Below are 27,817 nucleotides of genomic sequence, written 5' to 3' on the forward strand. Positions count from 1 at the left end.
AAATACAAAATGATTGCAGCTGATGTCTTAAAATTTAAGTCAAGCAAAATCTGAGATAAAAATGATTGCAGATGACGCCTTAAAATTTGAGTCAAGCAATATCTGGATACAAAATAATTGCAGATGATGCCTTCAAATTTGAGTCAAGTAAAAATAGAGATACAAAATAACTGCAGCTGATATCTTAAAATTTGAGTCAAGCAATATTCGAGATACAAAATGATTGCAGCTGATGCCTTAAAATTTGAGTGAAGTAAAATTTGAGGTACAAAACGATTGCAGCTGACGCCTTAAAATTTGAGTCAAGTAAAATCTCAGACACAAAATGAGTGAAGCTGATGCCTTAAAATTTGAGTCAAGCAAAATTGAATTTGAGTCAAGCAAAAATTGAGACAAAATGATTGCAGCTGATGCCTTAAAATTTGAGTCAAGCAAAACTAAATTTGAGTTTAATTTTGATTCAGCATGCCTTGAGACAAAATGATTGCAGCCGATGCCTTAAAATTTGAGTCAAGCAATAACTGAGATACAAAATGATTGCAGCTGATGCCTTAAAATTTGAGTCAAGCAAAAATTGAGATATCAAATGATTGCAGCTGATTTGCAAAATTAAAATTTGAGTCAAGCAAAATCTGAGATACAAAATGATTGCAGCTGATGCCTTAAAATTTGAGTCAAGTAAAATCTGAGATACAAAATGATTGCAGCTGATGACTTAAAATTTGAGTAAAGTAAAATTTGAGGTACAAAACGATTGCAGCTGATGCCTTAAAATTTGAGTAAAGCAAAATTTGAGATACAAAACGATTGCAGCTGATGCCTTAAAATTTGAGTCAAGCAAAATCTGAGATAAAAAATATTTTGCAGCTGATGACTTAAAATTTGAGTCAAGCAAACCCTGAGATATAAAATGATTGCAGTTGACGCCTTAAAATTTGGGACAAGCAAAATCTGAGATAAAAACGATTGCAGCTGAAGCCTTAAAATTTGAGTCATCAAAATCTGAGATAAAAAATTTTGCAGCTGATGACTCAAAATTTGAGACAAGCAAACCCTGAGATATAAAATGATTGCAGTTGACGCCTTAAAATTTGGGACAAGCAAAATCTGAGATAAAGAATGATTGCAGCTGATGCCTTAAAATTTGAGACAAGGAAAATGTGAGATACAAAATGACTGCAGCTGATGCCTTAAAATTTGAGACAAGCAAAATCTGAGATACAAAATGATTGCAGCTGATGTCTTAAATTTGAGTCAAACAAAATCAAATTTGAGTCAGGCAAAACCTGAGATACAAAATTATTGCAGCTGATGTCTTAAAATTTGAGTCAAGCGAAATCTGAGATTCAAAATGATTGCAACTGATGCATAAAAATTTGAGTGAAGCAAAATCAAATTCGAGTCAAGCAAAACTGAGATACAAAATTATTGCAGCTGATGTCATCAAATTTGAGTGAAGCAAAATCTGAGATACAAAATGATTGTATCTGATGCCTTAAAATTTGAGTTACGAAAAATCTGAGATATAAAATGATTGCAGTTCGTGCCTGAAAATTTCAGATAATCAGATTCTGAGAAATAAAATTATTGCAGCTGATGCCTTAAAATTTGAGTCAAACAAAATCTGAGATACCAAATGATTGCATATGGTGCCTTAAAAATTGAGACAAGCAAATTCAAAGATATATAGTGATTGCAGATGATGCCTTAAAATTATAGTCAAACAAAATCTCAGATACAAAATAATTGCAGCTGATGCCTTAAAATTTAAGACAAGCAAAATCTGAGATACAAAATGATTGCAGCTGATGCCTTAAAATTTTGATTCAAGCAAAACCTGAGACGGAAAATGATTGCAGCTGATGTCTTAAAATTTGAGACAAGCAAAATCTGAGATAGAAAAAGATTGCAGCTGATGACTTAAAATTTGAGTAAAGCAAAACCTGTGATAAAAAATTATTGCAGCTGGTGCCTTAAAATTTGAGTCAGCAAAACCTGTGATAAAAAATTATTGCAGCTGGTGCCTTAAAATTTGAGTCAAGCAAAACCTGAGATAAAAAATTATTGCAGCTGGTGCCTTAAAATTTGAGTCAAGCAAAACCTGTGATAAAAAATGATTGCAGCTATGTCTTAAAATTTGAGTAAAACAAAATCTGAGATATAAAATGAAGCTGATGTTTTGAAAACCTGAGATACAAAGTGATTGCAGATGACGCCTTAAAATTTTAGGACAAGCAAAATCTGAGATAAAAAAAATGCATTGACCTTAAAATTTGGGACAAGCAAAATCTGAGATAAAAAATGATTGCAGCTGAAGCCTTAAAATTTGAGTCAAGAAAAATCTGAGATAAAAAATGATTGCAGCTGATGCCTCAAAATTTGAGACAAGGAAAATGTGAGATACAAAATAATTGCAGCTGATGCCTTATAATTTGATTCAAAACCAAATTGAGATAAAAAAATGATTGCAGCTGATGTCTTAAAATTTGAGTCAAGCAAAATCTGAGATAAAAAAATGATTGCAGCTGATGCCTTAAAATTTGAGACAAGGAAAAACTGAGATACAAAATGATTGCAGCTGACGCCTTAAAATCTAAGTCAAGCAAAATCTGAGATACAAAATTATTGCAGCTGATGTCTTAAATTTGAGTCAAACAAAATCAAATTTGAGTCAGGCAAAACATGAGAAACAAAATTATTGCAGCTGATGTTTTAAAATTTGAGTCAGGCGAAATCTGAGATTCAAAGTGATTGCAGCTGATGCATAAAATTTTGAGTCAAGCAAAATCTGAGATACAAAATGAATGCAGTTCGTGCCTGAAAATTTCAGATAATCAAATTCTGAGATACCAAATGATTGCATATGGTGCCTTAAAAATTGAGACAAGAAAATTCAAAGATATAAAGTGATTGCAGATGATGCCTTAAAATTAGAGTTAAACAAAATCTCAGATACAAAATGATTGTAGCTGATGCCTTAAAATTTGAGTCAAGCAAAACCTGAGACGGAAAATGATTGCTAGCTGATGCCTTAAGATTTGAGTAAAGCGAGATCTGAGATACAAAATGATTGCAGCTGATGCCTTAAAATTTGAGTCAAACAAAATCGTGGATCTTAAATGATTGCAGACGATGCCTTAAAATTTGAGTCAAGCAAAATCTGAGATAAAAAATGATTGCAGATGATGCCTTGAAATTTGAGACAAGAAAAATTTGAGATACAAAATGTTTGCAGATAATGCCTTGAAAATTGAGTCAAGGAAAATCTTAGATACAAAATGTATGCAGATGATGCCTTAAAATTTGAGACAAGCAAAATCTGAGATACAAAATGATAGCAGATGATGCCTGGAAATTTGAGAAAAGCAAAAACCGAGATACAAAATAATTTTAGCTGATGCCTTAAAATTTGAGTCAAAGAAAATCAATTTTCAGTCAAGCAAAACCTTAGATACAAAATTATTGCAGCTGACGTCTTAAAATTTGAGTTAAGTAAAATCTGAGATACAAAATGATTAAAACCAATGTCTCAAAATTTGAGTGAAGCATAATCTGAGATAGAAAATGATTGCAGCTGATGCTGTAAATTTGAGAAAAACAAAATGTGATATACAAAGTGATTGCAGATGACTCCTTAAAATTTGAGTCAGTCAAAATATGAGATATAAAATGATTGCAGTTGATGCCTTAAAATTTGAGTCAAGCAAAATCTGAGATGCAAAATGATTGCAGCTGATGCCTTAAAATTTGAGCCAAGTAAAATCTGAGATACAAAATGATTGCAGCTGATACCTTGAAATTAGAGACAATCAAAATCTGAGATATAAAATGATTGCAGATGATGCCTTGAAATTTAAGACAAGCAAAATCTAATATACAAAATGATTACATATGATGCCTTAAAATTTGAGTCAAGTAAAATCTGAGATACAGAATGACTGCAGATGATGCTTTAAAATTTGAGAAAAACAAAATGCGAGATACAAAATGGTTGCAGCTGATGTCATAAAATTTGAGTCAGGCATAATCTCTGATACAAAATTATTGCAGCTGATGCCTTAAAATTTGAGACAAGCAAAATCTGAGATACAAAATGATTGTAACAGATGCCTTAAAATTTGAGTAAATTAAAATCTGAGATATGAAATGACTGCAGCTGATACCTGAAAATTTGAATCAAGCAAAATCTGAGATACAAAATTATTGCAGCTGACGCCTTAAAATTTGAGTCAAGCAAACTCTGATATTTTAAATGATTGCAGATGATGCCTTGAAATTTGAGTCAAGCAAAATCTGAGATGCAAAATGATTGCAGATAATGCCTTCAAGTTTGAGTCAAGCAAAACTTAGGATACAAAATGACAGCAGATGATGCCTTAAAATTTGAGACAAACAAAATCTGAGATACAAAATGATTGCAGCTGATGCCTTGAAATATGAGTCAATCACAATCTCAGACAAAAGATTGCAGCTGAAGTCTTAAAATTTTGAGTCAGCAAAATCTGAGAAACAAAATGATTGCAGATGATGCCTTAAAATTTAAGCTGATGCCTTAAAATTTGAGACAAACAAAATCTGAGATATAAAATGATTGCAGCTGATGCATTAAAATTTGAGTCAACCAAAATCTGAGATACAAAATGATTGTAGCTGATGTCTTAAAATTTGAGTCAAGAAAAATCTGAGATATAAAATGATTGCAGCTGATGCCTTAAGATTTGAGACAAGCAAAATCTGAGATGCAAAATGATTGCAGCTGATGCCTTAAAATTTGAGCCAAGGAAAATCTGAGATGAAAAATGATTGAAGGTGATGCCTTAAAATTTGAGACAAGAAAATCTGAGATACAAAATGATTGCAGCTGATGACTTAAAATTTGAATTCATCAAAATCTTAGATACAAAATGATTGCAGCTGATGCATTAAAATTTGAGTCAAGCAAAATCTGAGATACAAAATTATTGCAGCTGATGCTTTGAAATTTGAGACAATTAAAATCTGAGATACAAAATGATTGCAGACGATGCCTTGAAATTTGAGTCAAGCAAAATCTGCGATACAAAATAATTGCTGATGATTTCTTGAAATTTGAGAAAAGCAAAATCTGAGATACAAAATGATTGCAGATGATGCCTTGAAATCTGAGATACAAAATGACTGCAGATGATGCCTTAAAATTTGAGTAGAGCAAAATCTGAGATACAAAATGATTGCAGATGATGCCATAAAATTTGAGTCGAGCAAAATCTGAGATACAAAATGATTGCAGATGATGCCTTAAAATTTGAGTAGAGCAAAATCTGAGATACAAAATGATTGCAGATGATGCCTTAAAATTTGAGTCGAGCAAAATCTGAGATACAAAATGATTGCAGATGATGCCTTAAAATTTGAGACAAACAAAATTTGAGATAAAAAAATGATTGCAGCTGATGCCTTAAAACTTGAGACAAGCAAAATCTGAGATACAAAATTATTGCAGCTGATGCCTTAAAATTTGAGTCAACAGCTGCGGAAAATATTAATGAAGGCTCTCTATTTTACCCTTTCCTTTTCAAAAAACTATTCCTCTGGGTTCCTTGGGCAAGGTTCCAAAAGTAGCTTTGATTTATAATGCCTTTCTATTCTAACTTTTTAACACTGGATGGCTTTGTTCGAAGATACTATCTTCTTATCAAGACTTAATCAGTCCGAACCTCTCGTTTGTCTCTTCTTGCAAGCTTCTCAGGAATAAGGAAAAATTTTTCACGTTTTTTCATCATTATTCCTGAGAAGCGATTGAAGAGAAAGAGAAGTATAGACTGTTTCAAACTGAGAAGAAGATAATATCTCCCCAGTACAAATTAGGAAATATTATTATATCCAGTGATAAAAATTTAGAATAGAACAGTATATTAAAAAGCAAATGACAAAGGGAAAACCTACAGTAACATCAATATGTGTTATATATATATATATATATATATATATATCCAAGATTATATGATATGATATATATATATATATATATATATATCTGGGCTAGTATATATATATGTATATATATATATATACGTATATATATATATATATATATATATATATATATATATATATATATATATATATATATATATATATATATATATATATATATATATATATATATATATATATATATATATATATATATATTACAAATAACATATACCATACGCATACATACATAATATATATATATATATATATATATATATATATATATATATATATATATATATTATATATATTGTCAAGGATTTATCCCTCCCTCATTTAGCTGCCAGTGCATCATTATTCTTGAAATGCAGTTTCTCTTTCCTTTGACTAGCGGGGCAGGGAAAGTATGGCGGGCGAGGGAGAAGCGAGCGTATTTCAAACCAGAGAATAGCAGTTAGCCAGTTTTAACCAATGTGGAGTTCCCGACTCACCTGATCTGGGGAAACAATGTAGACCCTTTTCACCCCCATCACGTGATTAAGTAGTAAGGTATTTGAGCTAAAGGGATAGTTATTGTTGACATAGGACCTTAACCTCTAAGTACTTAATCTTTGGGTCCTTTCCCCGCTTTTTCTGGCTGTATGATTTTGCAGGTCCGATAGGCCTATTTGACAAGCATGGCCCCACACCAAGCGCCGTCTCAGAAAAAGTTAAGTATATCTTAGTTTAACCAGACTACTGAGCTGATTAACAGCTCTCCTAGGGCTGGCCCAAAGGATTAGATTTATTTTATGTGGCTAAGAACCAACTGGTTTAGCAACGGGACCTACAGCTATTGTGGATAAGCCACATTATGACGAGAAATGAATTTCTATCACCAGAAATAAATTCCTCTAATTTTCATTAGCAGGGTAGGAGAGTCGAACGCTAGGCCAACACCGTGCCAGGCGCAAGCTCTATCCACCCCTCCAACGAAGAACTGCGCCGTCTCACAGATGCAGTCAGAGACCTCCAGTATCCAGTCGAAGACGCATGTCTGCGTCCCTTCCGTCTTAGTTGGGTGAACGCTACATCAATGTATGGCAGAGTCGATCGTGTTTTGGCGCCAACAACTGTCGAACAGGTTCGTGTATCGCAAGTAGTCAGTACGCCAGCCCTTTCCCTCCTCCCTGAAAGCCCCCTTGATTTATTCCATTCCTTGCAGGTACGGTTTTCTGCCCACAGGACAGACAATCTTGACTTCATCTGCTGTAGACACGCTGCATTTTTCTCCAGCTCCACTGGCTAGACTGAGTTCAAGAGGACCTGTTAAACTTCAACTCCTTTCTCCACAAAAGCATTTCCCTTTGTTAAGTCGACCTGCTTCGGCACCCCGTAACTCGTCCCATAACTTGCCTTGAAATCAAGTAAACGATTCAGTGATAAATATCCAATTATCCCTCCCCAGTGCAAATTAAGGGCAAACTAGTCTAAGTGATACCAGTGTTTGAAGCTTCCCCCTTTGTGTGGCGGCAACACGTGTTCATTGTTTCAAAGCCCAATCCACTACGATTCCAAGATTGTGATGACGTGATTTCTTATATTTATCATCTGGGCTCCGTAATGATTAGAATTTATGAACGTGCTTTTGTGTAATACTTTATAAGGAGATTTCATTTCTCTTTTTGTGTGGTGTTAACTCCTAACCTCTCTTGCAGGGAGACATCATCTGCTCCGTTGCAAATCTATGTCCGCTAATTCTGACTGCCATCCAAATTTCGCAACCATTCCTGGTCGCAGCCTGATTGCAAAACTCCGTTGCTGGCCCCACAGAAATTATTTAAATGAATTGATTCCATTACCCTGGAGTTCATCCCTTTTGAAGAATAACCAACAAAGACGATTAAATGTAATTTTGATCTAACCGAGTTATTGTTATAACGGGGATAATTGTGCCTTGGCCCCGTCATATTTACATTGCTTATTTGCCATGTACTGCATTATTGCTCTACTGTATATATTCTATGTGCCTGTACATTGGTTACAATTTACATTCTGTTTTGTCTTCTTGCATACTTGCCCAGTCTCTGTAAATAAATCCCTTTAATTGTAAAAGAAGTCTAATTTTTAATGGCGACCTTAATCAGTTACTTATAAATCCAGGAAAATCTAAGGTGAGTTTCAAATAACTTTCTTTTTGTTTATAAACTCGGGCCCCCTTGGTTCTTTGGCAGTACATTATAATAAATTGCTCCAATTCTCTCCCCAACCAAGCCCCCAGTTTATAACAATATATATTGTAAGAATGCTTTTCTGCAGATATATACCACATACTAAGACAATCTTAAAGCAAAGAGATTATTTGCAACGGAATCAAACTACATTTTCTCCCTCACCAGGACCAGTAGTAACGGCACCACGAACGCAGCATCTGCAGCCTTTCTTTTGCAGAGACCAGCTTGCTCCTTTTCGTTGGCAGCGCAAAATTGCTTGCAGTGCATGCACCTCCTGCCTTCGTGCAAGCTTTGATTTCTTGCATTTAGTTCCTGTTCAGGGTGACAGAAATTGACTGGGTATAGTGAAAATTAAAATCCGTGACATGCAGTTTTTGTTATCTGTATAAATCTGTGAAATCTTGTAAATTCACGTGAAAAAGTTTACTAGCGTCCGGGGTCAAAGTCTTATATACGCTACACCTGCTCCAGATCTACCTGCTTACCTGCTTCTGAACAATTACAAAACATCTGTAACAGAATCTCCTGATTTTTCCTCAAAACCTGAGACTACAGGACATAAGCAAGATCTATCTTTTTACAATTACAGAGCGTCAGTCCCAGAAAGCAAAATCTGAGATACAAAATGATTGCAGCAGATGCCTTAAAATTTGAGTCAAGCAAAATCTGAGATATAAAATGATTGCAGCTGATGCCTTAAAATTTGAGTCAGGCAAAATCTGAGATATACAATGATTGCAGCTGATGCCTTCAAATTTGAGACCAGAAAAAATCTATGCCTTAAAATTTGAGACCAGCAAAATCTGAGATACAAAATGATTGCAGCTGATGCCTTAAAATTTGAGTAAGACAAAATCTAATATACAAAATGATTGCAGCTGATGTCTTGAAATTTGAGTCAAGCAAAATCTGAAATTTTAAATGATTGCAGATGATGCCTTGAAATTTGAGTCAAGCAAAATCTGAGATATAAATGATTGCAGCTGATGCCTTGAAATTTGAGTCAAGCAAAATCTGAGATACTAAATGATTGCAGCTGATGCCTTGAAATTTGAGTCAAGCAAAATCTGAGATACTAAATGATTGCAGCTGATGCCTTGAACTTTGAGTCAAGCAAAATCTGAGATACTAAATGATTGCAGCTGATGCCTTGAACTTTGAGTCAAGCAAAATCTGAGATACAATATGACTGCTGATGATACCTTGAAATTTGAGGTCAAGCAAAATCTGAGATACTAAATGATTGCAGCTGATGCCTTGAAATTTGAGTCAAGCAAAATCTGAGATATTAAATGATTGCAGCTGATGCCTTGAAATTTGAGTCAAGCAAAATCTGAGATACTAAATGATTGCAGCTGATGCCTTGAAATTTGAGTCAAGCAAAATTTGAGATACAAAATGATTACAGCTAATGCCTTGAAATTTGAGTCAAGCAAAATTTGAGATACAAAATGATTACAGCTAATGCCTTGAAATTTGAGACAAACAAAATCTGAGATACAAAATAATTGCAGCTGATGCCTTGAAATTTAAGTCAAGCAAAATTTGAGATACTAAATGATTGCAGCTGATGCCTTGAAATTTGAGTCAAGCAAAATCTGAGATACTAAATGATTGCAGCTAATGTCTTGAAATTTGAGTCAAGCAAAATCTGAGATACTAAATGATTGCAGCTAATGTCTTGAAATTTGAGACAAACAAAATCTGAGATACAAAATGATTGCAGCTGATGCCTTGAAATTTGAGTCAAGCAAAATTTGAGATACAAAATGATTACAGCTAATGCCTTGAAATTTGAGACAAACAAAATCTCAGATGATGCCTTAAAGTTTGAGTCAAGCAAAACCTGAGATACTAAATGATTGCAGCTGATGCCTTAAAATTTGAATCAAGCAAAATCTAAAATTTTAAATGATTGCAGATGATGCCTTAAAATTTGAGTCAAGAAAAATCTGAGATATAAAATGATTGCAGCTGATGCCTTGAAATTTGAGTCAAGCAAAATCTGAGATACTAAATGATTGCAGCTGATGCCTTGAAATTTGAGTCAAGCAAAATCTGAGATACTAAATGATTGCAGCTGATGCCTTGAAATTTGAGTCAAGCAAAATCTGAGATACTAAATGATTGTGGCTAATGTCTTGAAATTTGAGACAAACAAAATCTGAGGTACAAAATGATTGCAGCTAATGTCTTGAAATTTGAATAAAGCAAAATTTGAGATACAAAATGATTACAGCTAATGCCCTGAAATTTGTGTCAAGCAAAAGCTGAGATATAAAATGATTGCAGCTGGTGCCTTAAAGTTTGAGTCAAGTAAAATCTGTGATACAAAATGACTGCAGATGATGCCTCAGAATTTGAGTCAAGCAAAATCTGAGACACAAAATGATTGCAGTTGATGCCATGAAATTTGAGACAAACAAAATCTGAGATATAAAATGATTGCAGCTGATGCCTTAAAGTTTGAGTCAAGCAAAATCTGAGATACAAAATGATTGCAGATGATGCCTTAAAATTTGAGTCAAGCAAAATCTGAGATACAAAATGATTGCAGCTGATGCCTTAAAATTTGAGACAAGCAAAATCTGGGATACAAAATGATTGCAGTTGATGCCTTAAAATTTGAGTCAACAGCTGCGGAAAATATTAATGAAGGCTCTCTATTTTACCCTTTCCTTTTCAAAAAACTATTCCTCTGGGTTCCTTGGGCAAGGTTCCAAAAGTATCTTTGATTTCTAATGCCTTTCTATTCTAACTTTTTAACACTGTGGCTTTGTTTTGGTTCTCTTCTTATCAAGACTTAAAGCTTCTCAGGAATAAGGAAAAACTTTTCACGTTTTTCATCCTTATTCCTGAGAAGCTTGCCTGAGGAGAAAGAGAAGTATAGACTGATTCAAAGCCTCGAGAAGAAGATAGTATCTATGAAGAATGCCATTGAAATCAACGGGAAATACTATTATATCCAGTGATAAAAATTTAGAATAGGAACATATATTAAAAAGCAAATGACAAAAGGAAAACCTACAGTAACATCAATATGTATAATATATTATATATAATCATTCATATATATATATATATATATATATATATATATATATATATATATATATATATATATATATATATATGTATATATATATATATATGTATATATATATATATATATATATATATATATATATATATATACATAAATAACAAATATCATATACATAAATACATACATATATATATATATATATTATATATATATATATATATATATATATATATATATATATATATATATATATATATATTATAAGAATGCTTTTCTGCAGATATACACCACAAACTAAGACGATCTTAAAGCAAACAGATTATTTACAATGGAATCAAACTACATTTTCTCTCTCACCAGAACCAGGAGTAGTAACGGCACCACGAACGCAGCATCTGCAGCCTTTCTTTTTGCAGAGACCAGCTTGCTCCTTTTCGTTGGCAGCGCAATTGCTTGCAGTGCATGCACCGCCTGCCTTCGTGCAAGCTTTCGATGTCTTGCATTTAGTTGCTGTTCAGGGGTGACAGAAATTGACTGGGTATAGTGAAAATTAAAGTCCGTGACACCGAAGAGTTTTTAAGTTATCTGTATAAATCTCGTGAAATCTTGTAAATTCACGTGAAATCTCGTAAGTTTACTAGCGTCCGGGGTCAAAGTCTTATTTACGCTACACCTACTCCAGATCTACCTGCTTACCTGCTTCTGAACAATTACAAAACATCTGTAACAGAATTTCCAGATTTTTCCTCAAAACCTGAGACTACAGGACATAAGTAAATTCTATCTTTTTACACTTACAGAGCGTAAATCCCATAAAGCTTTTGAACAATTAGAAATCATCTATAATAGAATTTTAAGCACAAAGACCTTCTGTAAATGAAGATGCAAGGGCGGACACCTTCCATCCACATTTGTGTAACACCAGTAGCTTTCTTAAAATGGAATGCAAAGTTGAGTTTGTTATGAATGCTGTCTTTGTTCAGTCATTTTTCACTTTAAAATGTTTGTAGGCAGGGTATGTTTACATAAATCACTGGTGAACAACACCAGTTCTGTTTCAAAGACTCGTAGCCTTTCTAACATCACTGTGCGAGAAATGACAGACCAGAATTCCTATTACTAAATGGATGCGTCTAAACCATCAATTCAATTAATTCTCATTATTCTTGATTGTTCTTATAAAATTGCAATTTTTCAAGCCTGATCTTAACACACACAGTGATAAGCAATCATTGCAGGTCCATCTTTGGACTCATCTTAAGGTCTTAAATGTGTTGGATACCATTACATATTTCTGCCAAATATACACAGTCTTACACATATCTGCATACTGCATAATTACACCACACCATTTAACTCTTGTTCCAAACATGCTTTTTTTAATTTTACAGAAAAGTGCAAAAATAGATATCTTTTTCTATGCCCCAAGTAACTGTAAAAATAAAAATCTTTTTCTTTGCCCCAAGTACCTGTAAAAATATAAATCTTTCTCTACGCACGAAATAACTGTAAAAATAGATATTTTCTTCTATCCCCAAAGTAACTGTAAAAATATAAATATTCTTCTATGGCCCAAGTAACTGTAAAAACAGAAACCTTGTACTATGCCCAACTGTAAAAATATAAATATTTTTCTATGCCACAAGGCACTGTAAAAATAGAAATCTTTTTCTATGCCCCAAGTACCTGTAAAAAAAATCTTTTTCTATGCCCCAAGTACCTGTAAAAAGAGAAATCTTTTTCTATGCCCCAAGTACCTGTAAAAAGAGAAATCTTTTTCTATGCCCCAAGTACCTGTGAAAAGAGAAATCTTTTTCTAGGCCCCAAGTACCTGTAACAATAGAAATCTTTTCCTATGCCCCAAGTACCTGTAAATAGAGAAATCTTTTCCTATGCCCCAAGTACCTGTAAATAGAGAAATCTTTTCCTATGCCTCAAGTACCTGTAACAATAGAAGTCTTTTTCTACGCCCCAAGTGACTGTAAAAATAGAAACCTTTTTCTATGGCCCAACTGTAAAATATAAATATTTTTCTATGCCACAAGTCACTGTAAAAATAGAAACTTTTTCTATGCCCCAGCTGTAAAAATATAAATATTTTTCTGTGCCACAAGTCACTGTAAAAATAGAAATCTTTCTTTTTGCCCCAAGTAACTGTAAAAGTAGAAATCAATGATTTTGTAGGACTTACATGATTGGCGAGCACAGCACTTGCATCCACCTGTGCAGAGCCCTGAAAGTTCTGTTTCTTTTTTTCTGCATTTTTTGTTTGTGCATTGGCCATTTTTGCTTGTGCAGGTAGAGGAAGGTGTACACGATGTAGGTCCTTGTGCAGGTCCTGTTTGATAATGAGGAACAAGAAACAGGAAGAGTTAAGGTAAGAAACTGAAAGAATCATCAAAGTTCCTCCTAATTTTACTAAGTTAATTCTAGACCTATCACAACTCTACACTGATTTTATTAGGTCCATTAGCTGTCATGAAGCTTGTTTTTAGCAGAAATACCAAAAATCTTTAGAGTACAGTAATTGTATTTTGCCTAGGTATGCAAACCAGAGACTTTCATGTGGGAGTTCTCCTCAGCAAGAGCTAGATTTGGCTGCTGAAACAAGGTTGGAAGGTTGGTGACTGGTGATGAGGTTGGTGCATGGGAGGAACACCCGACTCACTGGTCACTATCAAGCATTGTCTCCTTCAGCACCATGGGCTGATTGGGGTGGTTGAGGAGGGATTAAAACAAAGGGCTCCTGTTTTGCTCATGTGAGAGTACAAACCTTTGCCTTTTCTGTAAGAGATTCTCCCATTAGGTGGGAAAATAAGTCTCCAAGCCGACTGGTAAGTCGAATCGCCAACCCTGGTCATGCTTCCAATGACTCCTGTGACCACTTATATAATCTAGCATAGGGATGAATGAAAAACAGTCTCCCTTTCCCAACACCCACCACATGTTAAGTAGCCTTTTACCAAGTTCCAACAACCAATTGCAACTGAAGCTGAGGTGATGGTCTGTATTCCCATGGGAACAATTCCTTTTTCGTGATTATTAGGAATACAGGGGAATGCTCCTGTATACTTCCTACAGGTATGATTTGTGTTCAAAAAGGAATGATAAAATCAGCAGTGCACTGTGTGGGTGAGACTGGTAAATTCACTGTTTGTAATCTGCCTCAAGTGAATTACAGTACATATATCTGTTTTCGATCATATCAATTATTGCCTCATTTTTTAAACCTTGCAATGTTATAAAACATTAAAAGTCCCCATATTGCATTATACCATAAGTCTCTAGTTTTCCAAGCAAAAATGGAATATGATCCTATGATTTAACAGCTTGAGTCTTGGGGTAAGATCATAATAAAGCAGTTTCTATTTTTGATCCTTATAGACTTTAGCCCTTCAAACACACTGCCAGGCAACTTTGTCCCTAATGACTACAGACCAAAATCTTTTGACATCCTCCACCTGGTCACCACATTTCAACTGCTGGAGTGAGTGAGGAGTTCGCCTGCATTAAATCTCAACTGCTGCTATTCAAAAACACCTCACTGGGATGTTACCCACTGCCCTAACATTCGACTGAACACGGAACTGAAGTGACTAGGAAAGACTCTCAAAGACGCTTACCACTGACGCAACAGTCGCAGCCTTTTTTACAGCCAGGCGAAGATGTTCCACTGGTGCAAGCGCCTGATGAAACACAGGAACCACTGGACCTCGTACATTTCTTGGTTTGTTTGCATGTGCCACCACCGACTGGAACACAGCAGCTGCACGAACTGCCTTTACACCCCTTGGGGATCTCCTTTTCACTTGGCAGGCAGCCACCCCCCTTACAGCTTCCACCTCTCTTACTGCATTTCTTTCCTGAGTTACATGCTGAAAAAAATGCAGTGCATATTACACGTTTCTGTACCTTTGTCATGTATCATCAGTGAATGCTAATTTCTGGTGGTAATGATAATATAACAATATATTTTTTTGTAATCCTATTAATCAGATGAGGGAATCACTGTCTTCCTTCTGTTATAACTGTCTAAATCTGAAGGTCCTAATCAGTTTCAGAATACAAGATCAAAACAGTGGAACATGAGTGATATTCTCATCAATGACCAGGAACGTCCATAATAAATATTGTTGGTGAAGTACACCATAGGCAATGTGTATTTTAGATAGCCTAAAAGATATTTCCCCAAGTTCTATTGACATATGAACTCTTTGATATGAAAATTATAGCTGGTCACCATAAAAGTGATTTTAATTTTCTTTCTCCATATCGTTTCCATGAGATTTTGATGCAGGAAATGGCCTCTCTAATGTACACACAAACAAAATAATGTTTTTAGACCATTCAACACAAAACAAGTTTACAAAGTTGAACCCACTGGTATTTGTCGACTTAGGCAGACAGCAAACACAGTCCTTCCCTTTGCAGCCATTTGGTAATGTATCCGCCTGACAAGCAGCTGTACTCATGCAAGTGCCTCCCTTCTTAGTGCATTTCTTCTTTGCAGTACAGGGCAATTTGGGTAAGCAACAAAAGCATTTTCCACTTTCACAGATTCCTGAGATAGCTTTGGTTCCCTTGGGGCAGCTGTTGGTGCGGCACACCCCGTCTAGGTCTCCACAAGATGTTGTTGATCCACCCTGTTCACACGACAAGGAATCTGAAAGATAATTGTTCGTTGGTCTCGTGAGCAAAACAACCGGAAACCCAAAATCTACGTTTGGTTGCTCTGTCCTCGTGGAGGTCCATCTTGACATTTGCGATAATGCTAAACATGTTGAGTCCTAAACTGGAATTGGAATATATAATTTAGGTCAAAAGCCAAGCCCTGGGACCGAAAATAATGTTGGTACAATTGTTAGGAGAGGGTGGAAAGTAAGATGGAATAAAGAGAATATGAACGGAGGTACAGTAAAAGTAATGAAAGGGGTTGCAGCTAGGGGACGAATGGACGCTGCAGAGAACCTTAAGTAATGTCTACAGTACACTGAGTGAGGTACACTGACGGTACTACCCACCTACGGGCGTTGAGTCCTAAATCCAAATGTACTTAATCTAGTTCTAGAATGAAGTATAAATAAATAAAAAAAAAACAGTTGTTCATCTCAATTTTTTTTATACTTCTTACAATGAGTACAATAATACTGTAATGAATCTGAAAAGGTTTGACTCTGAGCAATTATAGAAGCTAAAGATCAGAAAGTATGTCTCTACAGATATAAGAAACAACTATCAGAAATGGCCGTTTCTCCCTTTAACCATCATCTCTTTCTCAGTAACCTGGGTATACAGATCTCCACTGTATTCTAATTACAAATCCCATTCTTTGTCACATTTCTTACACTAAAAATTAGGAAAGGCAGAAGGAACTTTCTGGGTATCAAAGAAGGAATCTTAGTGCTGTCTCTTCTTGGGAAAAAATTACTATTGAGTAATGTTTCAACTTAATGGACCTATGTCGCTACTAGCTACCATAGTTCTTCATTGGAGGTGTGGGTAGAGCTCTCGGCTAGCACGCTGTTGGCCCTGCGTTCTACTCTCCGACCGGCCAATAAAGACTTAGAGGGATTTATTTCTGGTGATTGAAATTCATTTCTCGTCATAATGTGGTTCGGATTCCACAATAAGCTGTAGGTCCCGTTGCTGGGTAACCAGTTGGTTCTTAGCCACGTAAAATAAATCTGATCCTTCGGGCCAGGCCTAGGAGACCTGTTAATCAGCTCAGTGGTCTGATTAAACTAAGATATACTTTTTTTTTAACTAGCTACCATATTTTGATTATTTTTCCCTATGCTGCCATTTTAGACGTGATGTGTTTTTAGATATATCTCCTAATATTGAACGTTGTGTGTAAAGTACAGGTTAGTTTAGTTTAGGAACTATGTGGAATTACTATCAGTTGTTACACATCTAGAAAATATTCCAGTGCAGCTATGATATAGGATCTTCGTTACTTACCGGAATTTGTTACTTACCAGAAAGGCCATACCCCAGAGTGTCTGTTAAGTCGAGATGTTACAGTATGTATTTTCTTCAGTACAACTTAGATTAAGGAGAAAGTAGAGGACAAATGTCCTTGAAGCCCATGCAGAAAGGATCTTAATTTCTTTAGACGTTCTGTTCAGTCAGAGGGGGAGATGGGTATCAAATTGATCATCCCTCTTGTACGTAATGAACTGTATTTCCAAGCTATTATAACACTACTTTCATTTTCTCTAGCTGGTTTTGGTATGCCTTATTTCAGCATGATACAAAATCAACTGTGAGAGTTTTCAGCTGTTTAATTTCAAGATTAACACAACAATTTTCTTAGAAATAATTCTGGCAAACATTTAATATTTAGCCTAGTTTCTCTAACTTGTGATGATCAGGAGGCTCATAAAAATTCAAATATAATTATCCATATGTGCCTGACAATATGCTAATTCCCCTGCAGATTTGCATGAAGACGTGTGGATAATTGTCCATAAAGATACATAGTACTTTGCCAATCGCCTATTTCGCAAGAAATATATTTTATAATTTTTAAGGCAGTTCAAGCACCAGGTACATCCAAGAATAATCATTCAAAGGCTAAAAAAAATGGCAGAAAAGTATAGCTGATGTTGAAGAATCGCTTCAAACCCCCAAGAGGGTCTCTTGCTTTTCAGGGATCCTGGAATAGCCCTATATATAATTTAAACGGGTGCGGTAGGTATGTCCAAGAGCAATCATTCGAAGCCTAAAAACTATCAGTAAAATATAGCTGATGGTGAGGAATCATTTCAAACCCACAAGGGGGGTCCCTTGCATTTCTGGAACGCTGGAATGACCCTACGTGTAATTTGAACGCATGTGGTAGGTACATCCAAAAGCAACCGCTCAAAGCTTAAATATTGGCAATAAAATACAGTATAGCTGATGGTAAAGAATTACTTCAAACCCACAAAGGCGTCCTTTGTATTTTTAGAACGCTGGAATGGCCCGTCGTACAATCTGAATGCGTGTGGTAGGGACATCTAAGAGCAATCGTTCAAAGCATAAAAAATTGGCAAAAAAAATATAGCTGATGGTGAAGCATCACTTCAAACCCACGATGGGGTCCCTTGCTTTTCTAGGACGCTGGAATGCATTCGAATGCATGTGGCTTTTGCACTCACTTCCTCTAGCCGAGATGCCTTGAGGTAAACAGCAGGCGCAGTCCGCTCCAGGACATCTGTCTTCGTTGTAGTTGGTCGTGCAGCTTCCGGGGGTTCCACACGTTCCGCCCCAATACCTGCAAAGGTCCTGCTTGGCTGGGCAAGAAGGACCGGCTGAGGAGAGACAGAGAGAAGAGGACTTTAAAAGGTAATGCAGTGTGGAAAGTCATTACTCCATAATTAACATATTCAGTCTGTTTCCACATATAAATTAGTTTTCCCCCTTAACACTGCTCCTGTTTTTTGAAATTTCGTAAGCATCAGTAACAGCATCATTTTATGCTAACACATGCATTACTATGCATACATACATACATACATACACACACACACACACACACACACACACATATATATATATATATATATATATATATATATATATATATATATATATATATATATATATATATATATATATATATATATATATATATATATATATATATATATATTCTCATTTACATATTACATCCATGTTATCCGGGATGTTCCTTCTGAGATTTCAGCAACAAATAATTCCCATGTCCCTTTGTTTGACCTTTCCCTTCAAGTTCAAGAACATATTGATCTTTAAGAATCAAAGGAGATATTTTGATTGTAAGTTTTGTATTTGTTTCTCTCAAATTAAAGTTAAAACAAGTTGAAAAGGAGCAACATAGGCTCAACGGCATACAGAGTGCCATTCTTTTCAACGAAGTTTATCTCAAACAGGGCCTTCGTCCAAAATAATAATAATAATAATAATAATAATAATAATAATAATAATAATAATAATAATAATAATAATAATAATAATAATAATAATAATACTGTTTCAACGGCATTTAGCTTGTAGAGAGTCATTTCTATCCTTCATATTATATTCTTCTTGTCTGCAGGTGGATAGTATAATACATTTCTGCTTTTGTTGTTTGTCTGACTAAGAGTAAATAAACAATGAAAGCAGAATATCTTTCCATGTCCTTCGGAAATTTATTATACCACCTACACGCTAATGAAATGAAGATGGTAAGACGAATGGAGAAGACTATACAAACTGAATGCCGTAGAAACGGCCATTATTTTCAACAGTCACAACATCGGAATGGAACGGAATATAGAGTTTAGGCCAAAGGCCAAGCGCTGGGACCTATGAGGTCATTCAGCGCTGGAAGGGAAATTGAGAGTATTTGAAAGGTGTAACAGGAGGGAAACCTCAAGGCAGTTGCACTATGAAACAATTGCCAGGAAAGGACTGACGAAAGTAAGATGGAAACAAGAGCATATGAACAGAGGTACAGTCGAAGGAATGAAAGGGGTTGCAGCTAGGGGGCCGAAGGGACACTGCAAAGAACCTCAAGTTAAGTATACCGTAGTTTTACCAGAACCTCAAGGAGTGCCTACAGGGCACCGCATGAGAATAACATTATTAACCCTTACCTTGTTCACAACAGCGGCACCCAGCCGCGCCGCCACAGTATCCGTGGACTTTTCCTATGCATTGAATTCCAGGATAGACGCACGTTCCCTTGAACTTCGAGCACTCCGCTGTCATGACGCATGGTTGCGCTGGAACAGGTTCCGGCTGGACTGCCACTGGACTCGGAGCTGCGAGAAAATGAGGACATTTAAGAAGATATCACCAGTAGCATAAAAGGGATGGACTGATTGAGAAATTGTAAGAGGAAATGATTAAATTTAAGTATAAAAAGGATGAATGGTAGTGAAATATATACTCAAGGAGGCTGAATTATTTGTTTTTAATTTTAGAACTAAAAATTTTTATACTTGTTAAATTCTCTTATCTATGAGGTACATATGGATCTTGAATATATATGTATTATATATATATATATGTATATATATATATATATATATATATATATATATATATATATATATATATATATATATATATACTGTATACACATACACGCAAATTTCATTGAATTCAATGGCTTTTTGATTGTTGATCAACTTCTTATTAGTTTGACATTTTCTGAATCTTCTCCGTTCTTCCAAGTTCAGTTGATGGACAAAAACGATGAAGTAATTCAGAATGGATGCTGTGGTTGTCTCCATGGTCCAAAAAGTCATGTGGTGCAGGTGGCATTTGACCGTCATCGCTACTGACCCCAAAAAGAAAAGAAAGAAATATAATAACAACCCAAAAACAACAGAAAACAAGGAAGCTGGCTTGGAATGTTAGAACATTATATCAGGCTGGAAAAGAAAATGAATGTAGAGAGAGAAATGGAAAGAATGAAGCTACAAGTATTAGGGCTTAGTGAGGTTAGATGGCCAGGAGTGGGATGTTCTCCAACTTCAACAGGAGGAACCTTCATATACTCGGGAGGCCAGAGTGCTGAGAGAGGTGTTGGTGTGATGTTATAACAAGTCTGTGAAACCATGTTTGATAGGCTATTGGGCTGCATCTGACAGGATTTTGTTGGTGCGTATAAAAGCCACACCATTCAATATGCATAATACAAGTATATGCACCTACATCTGAACATGATGAAGAGGATGTTGATCAATTTTATCTAGAGTTAAATCAGGCAAAGAGCAGTGCAAAGAGCATGAATAATTATGGTTATTGGTGACCTCAATGTGAAGGTGGACAACAGGAAGAACAGCGGATATTGTTGGGCCTTTTTGGATTAGGCAGAAGAAATGAGAGAGGAAACAGATTTGTAGACTGGTGCTTAGAGAAGACAGATTATATCAAACACCTGCTTTAAGCACCACCCAAGACATCTCTGGCCATGGAAAAGCCTGGTGACAGAGTTAGAAACCAAATGACTTTCTAACCATCAATAAAGATTTAGGAACTCTGTCAAGCAAGTGAAAACCTACCCAGGAGCCGATTGTAATAGTGACCATGTACCAGTTGTAGCAACAGTGATGGTGAAGTTGAAAAATCAGAGGAAAAAGTACACCTAAATCAAAGAGGCAACTGAAATTATTGAAAACAGAGAAATGAAGAACCAATATAATATAATTGTAAGAAATAGATATGACCAGCTTAAGGAGGACGGCCCAGTGCTCCAACATCCTCAGCAACAGTGGCAAAATATGGAAAATGCAATAAGAAGGTAATGAAATAATACCAACAACAGAATGGAGAGCTCGGAGAGAATGGATGACAGAAGATATCTTGATAATGATGGATGAAAGAAGGCAACAGAAGGGTAAAAATGAAGATAGATTAGAGCTCTGGATAGAACTATTAAGGGGAATGCACAAGGGCAAAGGAGAAATGGATGGATGAGATTTGTGAGGAGGTAGAAGATTTGGATAAAAGGGATGAACGGAGAAAGTATGATAAGGTGAAAGAAATTACTTTTAAAAGAAGAGAAGTATCAGCACTGGTATCAAAAAGGGGATGGAACCATAGTAATGGAGTCAAAAGAAATATTGGAAAGATGGTCGGAATATATTGGAGAATTGTTTGATGATGATAGAATAGAACATATAGACTTCAATGACAACGGAGAGGGACCAAGTATAATCAGATCAGAGATAGAGGCATCTTTAAAACAAATGAAAAGCGATAAAGCAACAGGTGATGATGGAATAGCAGCAGAGATGTTGGTAGCTCTGGGAGAATACATCATTGATATATTAATGGAAATAGTGGAAGGAATATATGAAGATGGAGAGCCTGCAACACAGATGTACAAATCAACATCTATCACAATGCCAAAAATACCAGGAACACTTGAGTGCAATAAACACCGGACTATCAGTAACATGAGTCAGATCACAAAAATAATATTAAGGATTGTTTTGAATAGTATAAGAAATAAGATACTCCCAGAGATTGGCAATGAAGTGTGGTTTTATGAGAGATAAAGGGACAAGAAATGCAATTTTTATTTTGAGAATGTTGATGGAGACAGCAATAGAAGTGAAAAAGATCTATATGTTTGTTTTGTTGACTATGAAAGGCTTTTGATCGGGTTAGACATGTAGACCTTATAAGGATATTGGAACAGATAAATATCGATGGGAAAGATCTAAGATTGATAAAGAATTTATATTGGAATCAAGAGGCATCAGTGAAAGTAGAAAATGACGAATCAGAGACGCGGCACATCAAGAGAGGTGTAAGACAGGGTTGTGTGTTATCACCTGATCTCTTCAATTTATATAGTGAAATGATAATGAGAGATCTCAGAGATATGGAAGGAATTAAGGTTGGAGGAGTCAATATTAATAATATCAGGTATGCTGATGATACAGCACTTGTTGCAGACTTTCATGATAAACTTCAAGCTTTAGTCAGTACTTTACACCAGTCAAGCAGAGAAAGAGGTCTGTCAATAAATATTAAGAAAACAGAAGTTATGGTTATCTCCAAAGATGAAATCCCCAAGAACAGATATAAATTAATGCTGAAACAGTTAAACAAACCGATAGTTTTAATTATTTAGGATGCACTGTCACAAGTGATGGAAAATGCGGAAAAGAGATCAGGAAGAGAATATCCATGGTAAAAGATATTTGGTAAGATAAAGAAATTAGTCACCAACTCAAAAATATCGATGAATCTTAGGAGGAGATTTGTGAAATGTTTTGTTTGGTCTGTATTGTTGTATGGCTGTGAAACTTGGACCTTGAGGAAGGCAGATGAGGAGAGGTTGCAGGCTGCAAAATGTGGTTTGGAAAAGGATGCTGAAAATATCATGGACAGAAAGGAAAACTAATGAGCAGGTATTAGAGATTGCATTGAGAGAGAACTTTTGGCTTTAGTGAGAGGTAGACAAATGCGGTTTTGTGGGTCACATAGTGAGAAGACAAGAACTAGAACATCTGTCACTGGTAAAATCAATGGAAGTCAATGAGAGGAAGACCTAGACAAAAATATATGGATGGATTGGTGAGAATGACTGGAGGAAGAATGTCTGCAGCTCAGTTGCTGCAAAGAGCCGGAAACAGAGAGGAGTGGCGAGCCATGATTGCCGACGTCCTTGGGGATATGGCACCTGGATGATGATGATTGTTTTGGACGCTTCATATCCGTCTGCATACTGTGACAAAACAAGAGGACGGTATGTCCAAATTATACATTTTGAAGAGGTCACGACAAGTGACGGAACAGCTGTGGTGTTGTGTTCTTAGTAAATGGAACAAAGAGTTAATCTTCGTTTTTGTCCATCAACTGAACTTGGAAGAACGGAGAAGATTCAGAAAATATTGTCAAACTAATAAGAAGCTGATCAATAATCAAAAAGCCATAGAATTTAACGAATTTTGCAAACAAGAAAACTTTGCCTAAAAGCATACATATATATATATATATATATATATATATATATATATATATATATATATATATATATATATATATATATATATATATATATATATATATATATATATATATATATATATATATATATATATATATTTCTTTCACATCAGGACCCAGGTCTTTCATCTGAAAGACGAGACCACTGCCAACCAAGCTACACAAGTCATAAACGAAGTTGGAACCTGAATACCACTGTACCTAAGGAAATGCCCGACAGATTAACTGCGAATGAAGTGACCCAATTGACAGCATTTCATTCGCAGTTAGCCTGCCCGGGTAATTCCTTAGGTACAGTGGTACTCAGGTTCCAACTAACTTTTTTATGACTTGTGTGGCTTGGTTGGGAGCGGTCTCTGTCCTTCAATTGAAAGACCTGGGTTCAATCCTGATGTGAGTCATTAATTTATTTCTGTTCCACACGTAATTGTGTATTGATTTTTATATATATATATATATATATATATATATATATATATATATATATATATATATATATGTGTGTATATATATATATATATATATATATGTATATATATATATATATATATATATATATATATATATATATATATATATATATATATATGGTACTTCAGTGATTTAACGAGAACAGCATTTGTGAGGGCGGCTGACATTGAGAACCATATATATCTCAGGCCACTGAACTGAGTGACTGGAGAAGGACATATGACAACAACAATCCACAGGGAATCACACGATAAGGCGCCGTTACTGGAATATATAATACTCACGAGCACAGCAGACGCAGGGCGACCCCAAGCACCCGAAAAAATTCGACGCGAAGGTCTTCTCCTTGAAGTAACAGCCACCGCCATGAGTCAACCCTCCACCCCCGCCCTTGCCACCAGCCCCGCCTCTATCCTTCTTGCTCATGCAGTAGCCGTTCCGACTCTGACAGAGCGTCTTGCAGTAGATCTTGCCTTTGGAAGGCACATCCTTGCCCCCGCCCTTCCCATTATTGGTCCCTCCCTTGCCGCCGTTCTTCCCATTACTGGTCCCTCCCTTGCCGCCGTTCTTCCCTTTGTCGCCATGATTCTTCCTCTCCTTCTTCTTCGAATGCTGCCCTCCCCCTCCCTGGTTCTTCAAGTTGTGATGACTGTGCTCTCTGCCGGGCTTCTGTGTGTTGCCTTCCTGGGTGTACTTCGTGACGCTGTGCTGTGATTTGGGATTTTTCGGCCAGGGTCCACTTCCCTTGGGTGAGCCTTGCCTGGGACCACTTCCCTTGGGTGGGCGCCCGGGACCTCTTCCCGAGGGTGGGCCTTGCCTGGGACCACTTCCCTTGGGTGGGCCTTGCCTGGGACCACTTCCCTTGGGTGGGCGTCTGGGACCACTTCCCTTGGGTGGGCGCCCGGGACCTCTTCCCGAGGGTGGGCCTTGCCTGGGACCACTTCCCTTGGGTGGGCGCCCGGGACCCGTTCCCGAGGGTGGGCCCTTCTCCCGAGACGGCCTCGTTGGTCGTTCGTCCTTGTTAGTGGATGGTTTGACAGCGCCTGAAAGGCAGAATGACAAGGAATGAAACTGACTGATTGTGGCTACTAAAACAGGCGTCACAACTTCTACGTTGTGTAAAAAAATTAAAATAAGAAACTATCAATTAAATTAAAATAAGAAACTATCAATTAAATAGGACTTCCTTATGACAAATATCTAAATACAGAAAAATGTATATATAATCATACTATTCACATATACAATCTATACCTACACACATACTACGGTTCCCTACCTTTAGAGCGACGTCATTTTGAGCGATGTCGTTTTGAGCGATGTCATATTGGGCGAAACGGTTTTGAACGATACAATAAGAGCGAATGGTATTTTGAGCGAAGGTTTATTTTAAGCGAATACTTCGATGATGTTTTTACGTTACTAGGAACAAACGGTTATTCAGCTTAATGGCTATTAAGTCGTTTTTACATTGTTAAGAAAAGGATGATTTTCAAAAGGAACGAGTTTATTCGTAACATCATTTGGCAGTGAAATTCTAGAACATTATTTGTATGTCTGGAAAATTTGTTTGGGAAAGCATTATCAAAGGGTTTACAATGGCTTGAGACTTCTTGGTTATAGATATGTATGGGAGTATACTCAGGGTAATTACCATGCAGATTATGTTGAACCATCTTCTCATTCTTTGCACCACTACATGATGGAGTGCTATGAGCTGTCTGAGTTTCTTGCTGAAACTGTTACTGAACAGGTGTGTTATATAATAAACAATGATAAGGTAAAGAAAATTTTGAAGAAGTTCGAAAACTTTAATTTATGTATGATTTGATTTAATTCTAGTTTGAACTTTGGCTGCTTATGTAACTTGTAAAGTTTAGTTCAGGGCATGTTAGCAAGCTAGCTTGCTCCATTTGATGTAATTTATTCAATAAATGTTTTGAATTTGAATTTGAATTTGAATTTATTAGGAACAAATGGTTTGTTTATTTTTTTTATTTATTTTCTTATTCTGGAAATTCAACACAGTTTATTATGAGTTCAGCCCATCATGGAGATTCTAGTTTCTAGTCGTGGTAAAAACAAAATTGCTTATAATGGATTTATTTATCGGAAGGATAAAGCTACACAAACGACGATTTCTTGGCGGTGTGAAGTGAAAGGCTGCAAAGGGCGGTTGAGCACCACGTTGGAGTATGAAAGAGACAGAAATTGCAGAGAGAGAGAACATTCGCATACACCCCAACCTGTTAAAGTCAGTGAGGAAATAGTGAAAGGAAAAATCTGCAAAGCTGCTGAAGCGTCACATGATCCACTAAGACGCATACTCCAGGACGCTATTGCTGGTCTACCAGATGAAGTTGCGGCAAGATTGGTTCTGGAGAGAAATTGAAGCGTACCATATCTAGGAAGAGGAAAGCTAAAGGGGATTACCCACCACCTCCTCAATTTGCTCAATCCCTCATTGTACCGGAATCCTTGTGCTCTACTTTCACTGGCGATAATTTCATTCTATATGACAGTGGTTTAGGTGATGAGAATAGAGTTATCATTTTTGGTACTAAAGAAAGTATTACATGGTTGAAAGACAATCGTCATTGGTTAGCTGACGGAACATTCAAAACAGCTCCATCTATATTTTTTCAGATTTTTACGATTCATGCATTGATAAAAGAAAGTATAATACCTTGCATATATGCTTTACTCACTAATAAATGCGAAGAAAGTTACAGGGTAGTATTTAACGAATTGAAATCCATCGAGCCTTCTCTTGATCCTATCACCGTTATGATAGACTTCGAAATTGCTACAAAAAATGCTATAACATCGGTATTCCCAAGTTCTAGCATAGCAGGATGTTTCTTCCATCTAGGACAGAGTGTATGGAAAAAGGTTAACAACTTGGGATTGAGAGAAAAATATGTCAGTGAAGAAAATATTAGAACGCTAATTAAAATGATGACTTGCACAGCCTTCCTCCCTACATGTGATGTCATAAGAGGCTTTGAAGCCATACGAAATATGGAAAATTACGATGAATGCCTTGACGATGTTTTTGATTATTTCGAAGATAACTATCTTGGGCGCCCATTGACAAACAACCGTAGAAGAAGGCCTAAATTCCCGTTACCTTGGTGGAATGTCTATAACAGAGTTCAGTCGGATCTCCCGCCTACAAACAATTCTGTGGAGGGTGGCACAGTGCTTTTCAAGGCAGTCTGTCTTGCTGTCACCCGACAGTTTGGCTCTTAATAGAGGCTTTAAGAAGGGAAGAGAGCCTACAAAGAACTAAATATTTTGGAATAATTTCCGGAGAACCGAGACGTAAGAAAACAAAATATGATGCGATGGAAAAAAGAATTAAAAGCATAATTGATTCTAGAGATACCTTAGATATTACTACTTTTCTGAGACACCTTTCCTACAATATTACATTTTGATTAAAAGCTTCCAGAATGTATATACAGTATTTTCTCCATGGATTATATATCCCTTAGTTTTAATTATCACAAAAATAAGTATTTATTTGAAATATTTTAATAAAAATCACCTTATATCTCAGTTATTTGATATATTTTAATAAAAGTGTTATTTGAGAAAAATGTAATAAAAAACGACCTTATCTTTTATTTATCGAAATATTATATTTTCA

At 36.0% G+C, this 27,817-nt stretch overlaps 1 protein-coding gene across 3 annotated transcripts in view; it reads right to left on the reverse strand.

The window, feature by feature from the left end:
• Positions 1 to 27,817, reverse strand: part of LOC136845289 (uncharacterized) — a 128,669-nt gene that overhangs the window by 23,024 nt on the left and 77,828 nt on the right. For all 3 annotated transcript variants that reach the window (XM_067115466.1, XM_067115467.1, XM_067115465.1), the window contains 8 exons: positions 24,450 to 25,208; positions 19,821 to 19,988; positions 18,360 to 18,512; positions 15,599 to 15,880; positions 14,841 to 15,092; positions 13,409 to 13,555; positions 11,575 to 11,727; positions 8,334 to 8,483 (listed from right to left, as the gene is read on the reverse strand). In XM_067115466.1, coding sequence (XP_066971567.1) covers positions 8,334 to 8,483; positions 11,575 to 11,727; positions 13,409 to 13,555; positions 14,841 to 15,092; positions 15,599 to 15,880; positions 18,360 to 18,512; positions 19,821 to 19,988; positions 24,450 to 25,208 — 2,064 coding nt within the window. The remainder of the gene's footprint in view (positions 1 to 8,333; positions 8,484 to 11,574; positions 11,728 to 13,408; positions 13,556 to 14,840; positions 15,093 to 15,598; positions 15,881 to 18,359; positions 18,513 to 19,820; positions 19,989 to 24,449; positions 25,209 to 27,817) is intronic.

This window comes from Macrobrachium rosenbergii, chromosome 13 (assembly GCF_040412425.1).
Source record: "Macrobrachium rosenbergii isolate ZJJX-2024 chromosome 13, ASM4041242v1, whole genome shotgun sequence".
NCBI lineage: Eukaryota > Metazoa > Arthropoda > Malacostraca > Decapoda > Palaemonidae > Macrobrachium > Macrobrachium rosenbergii.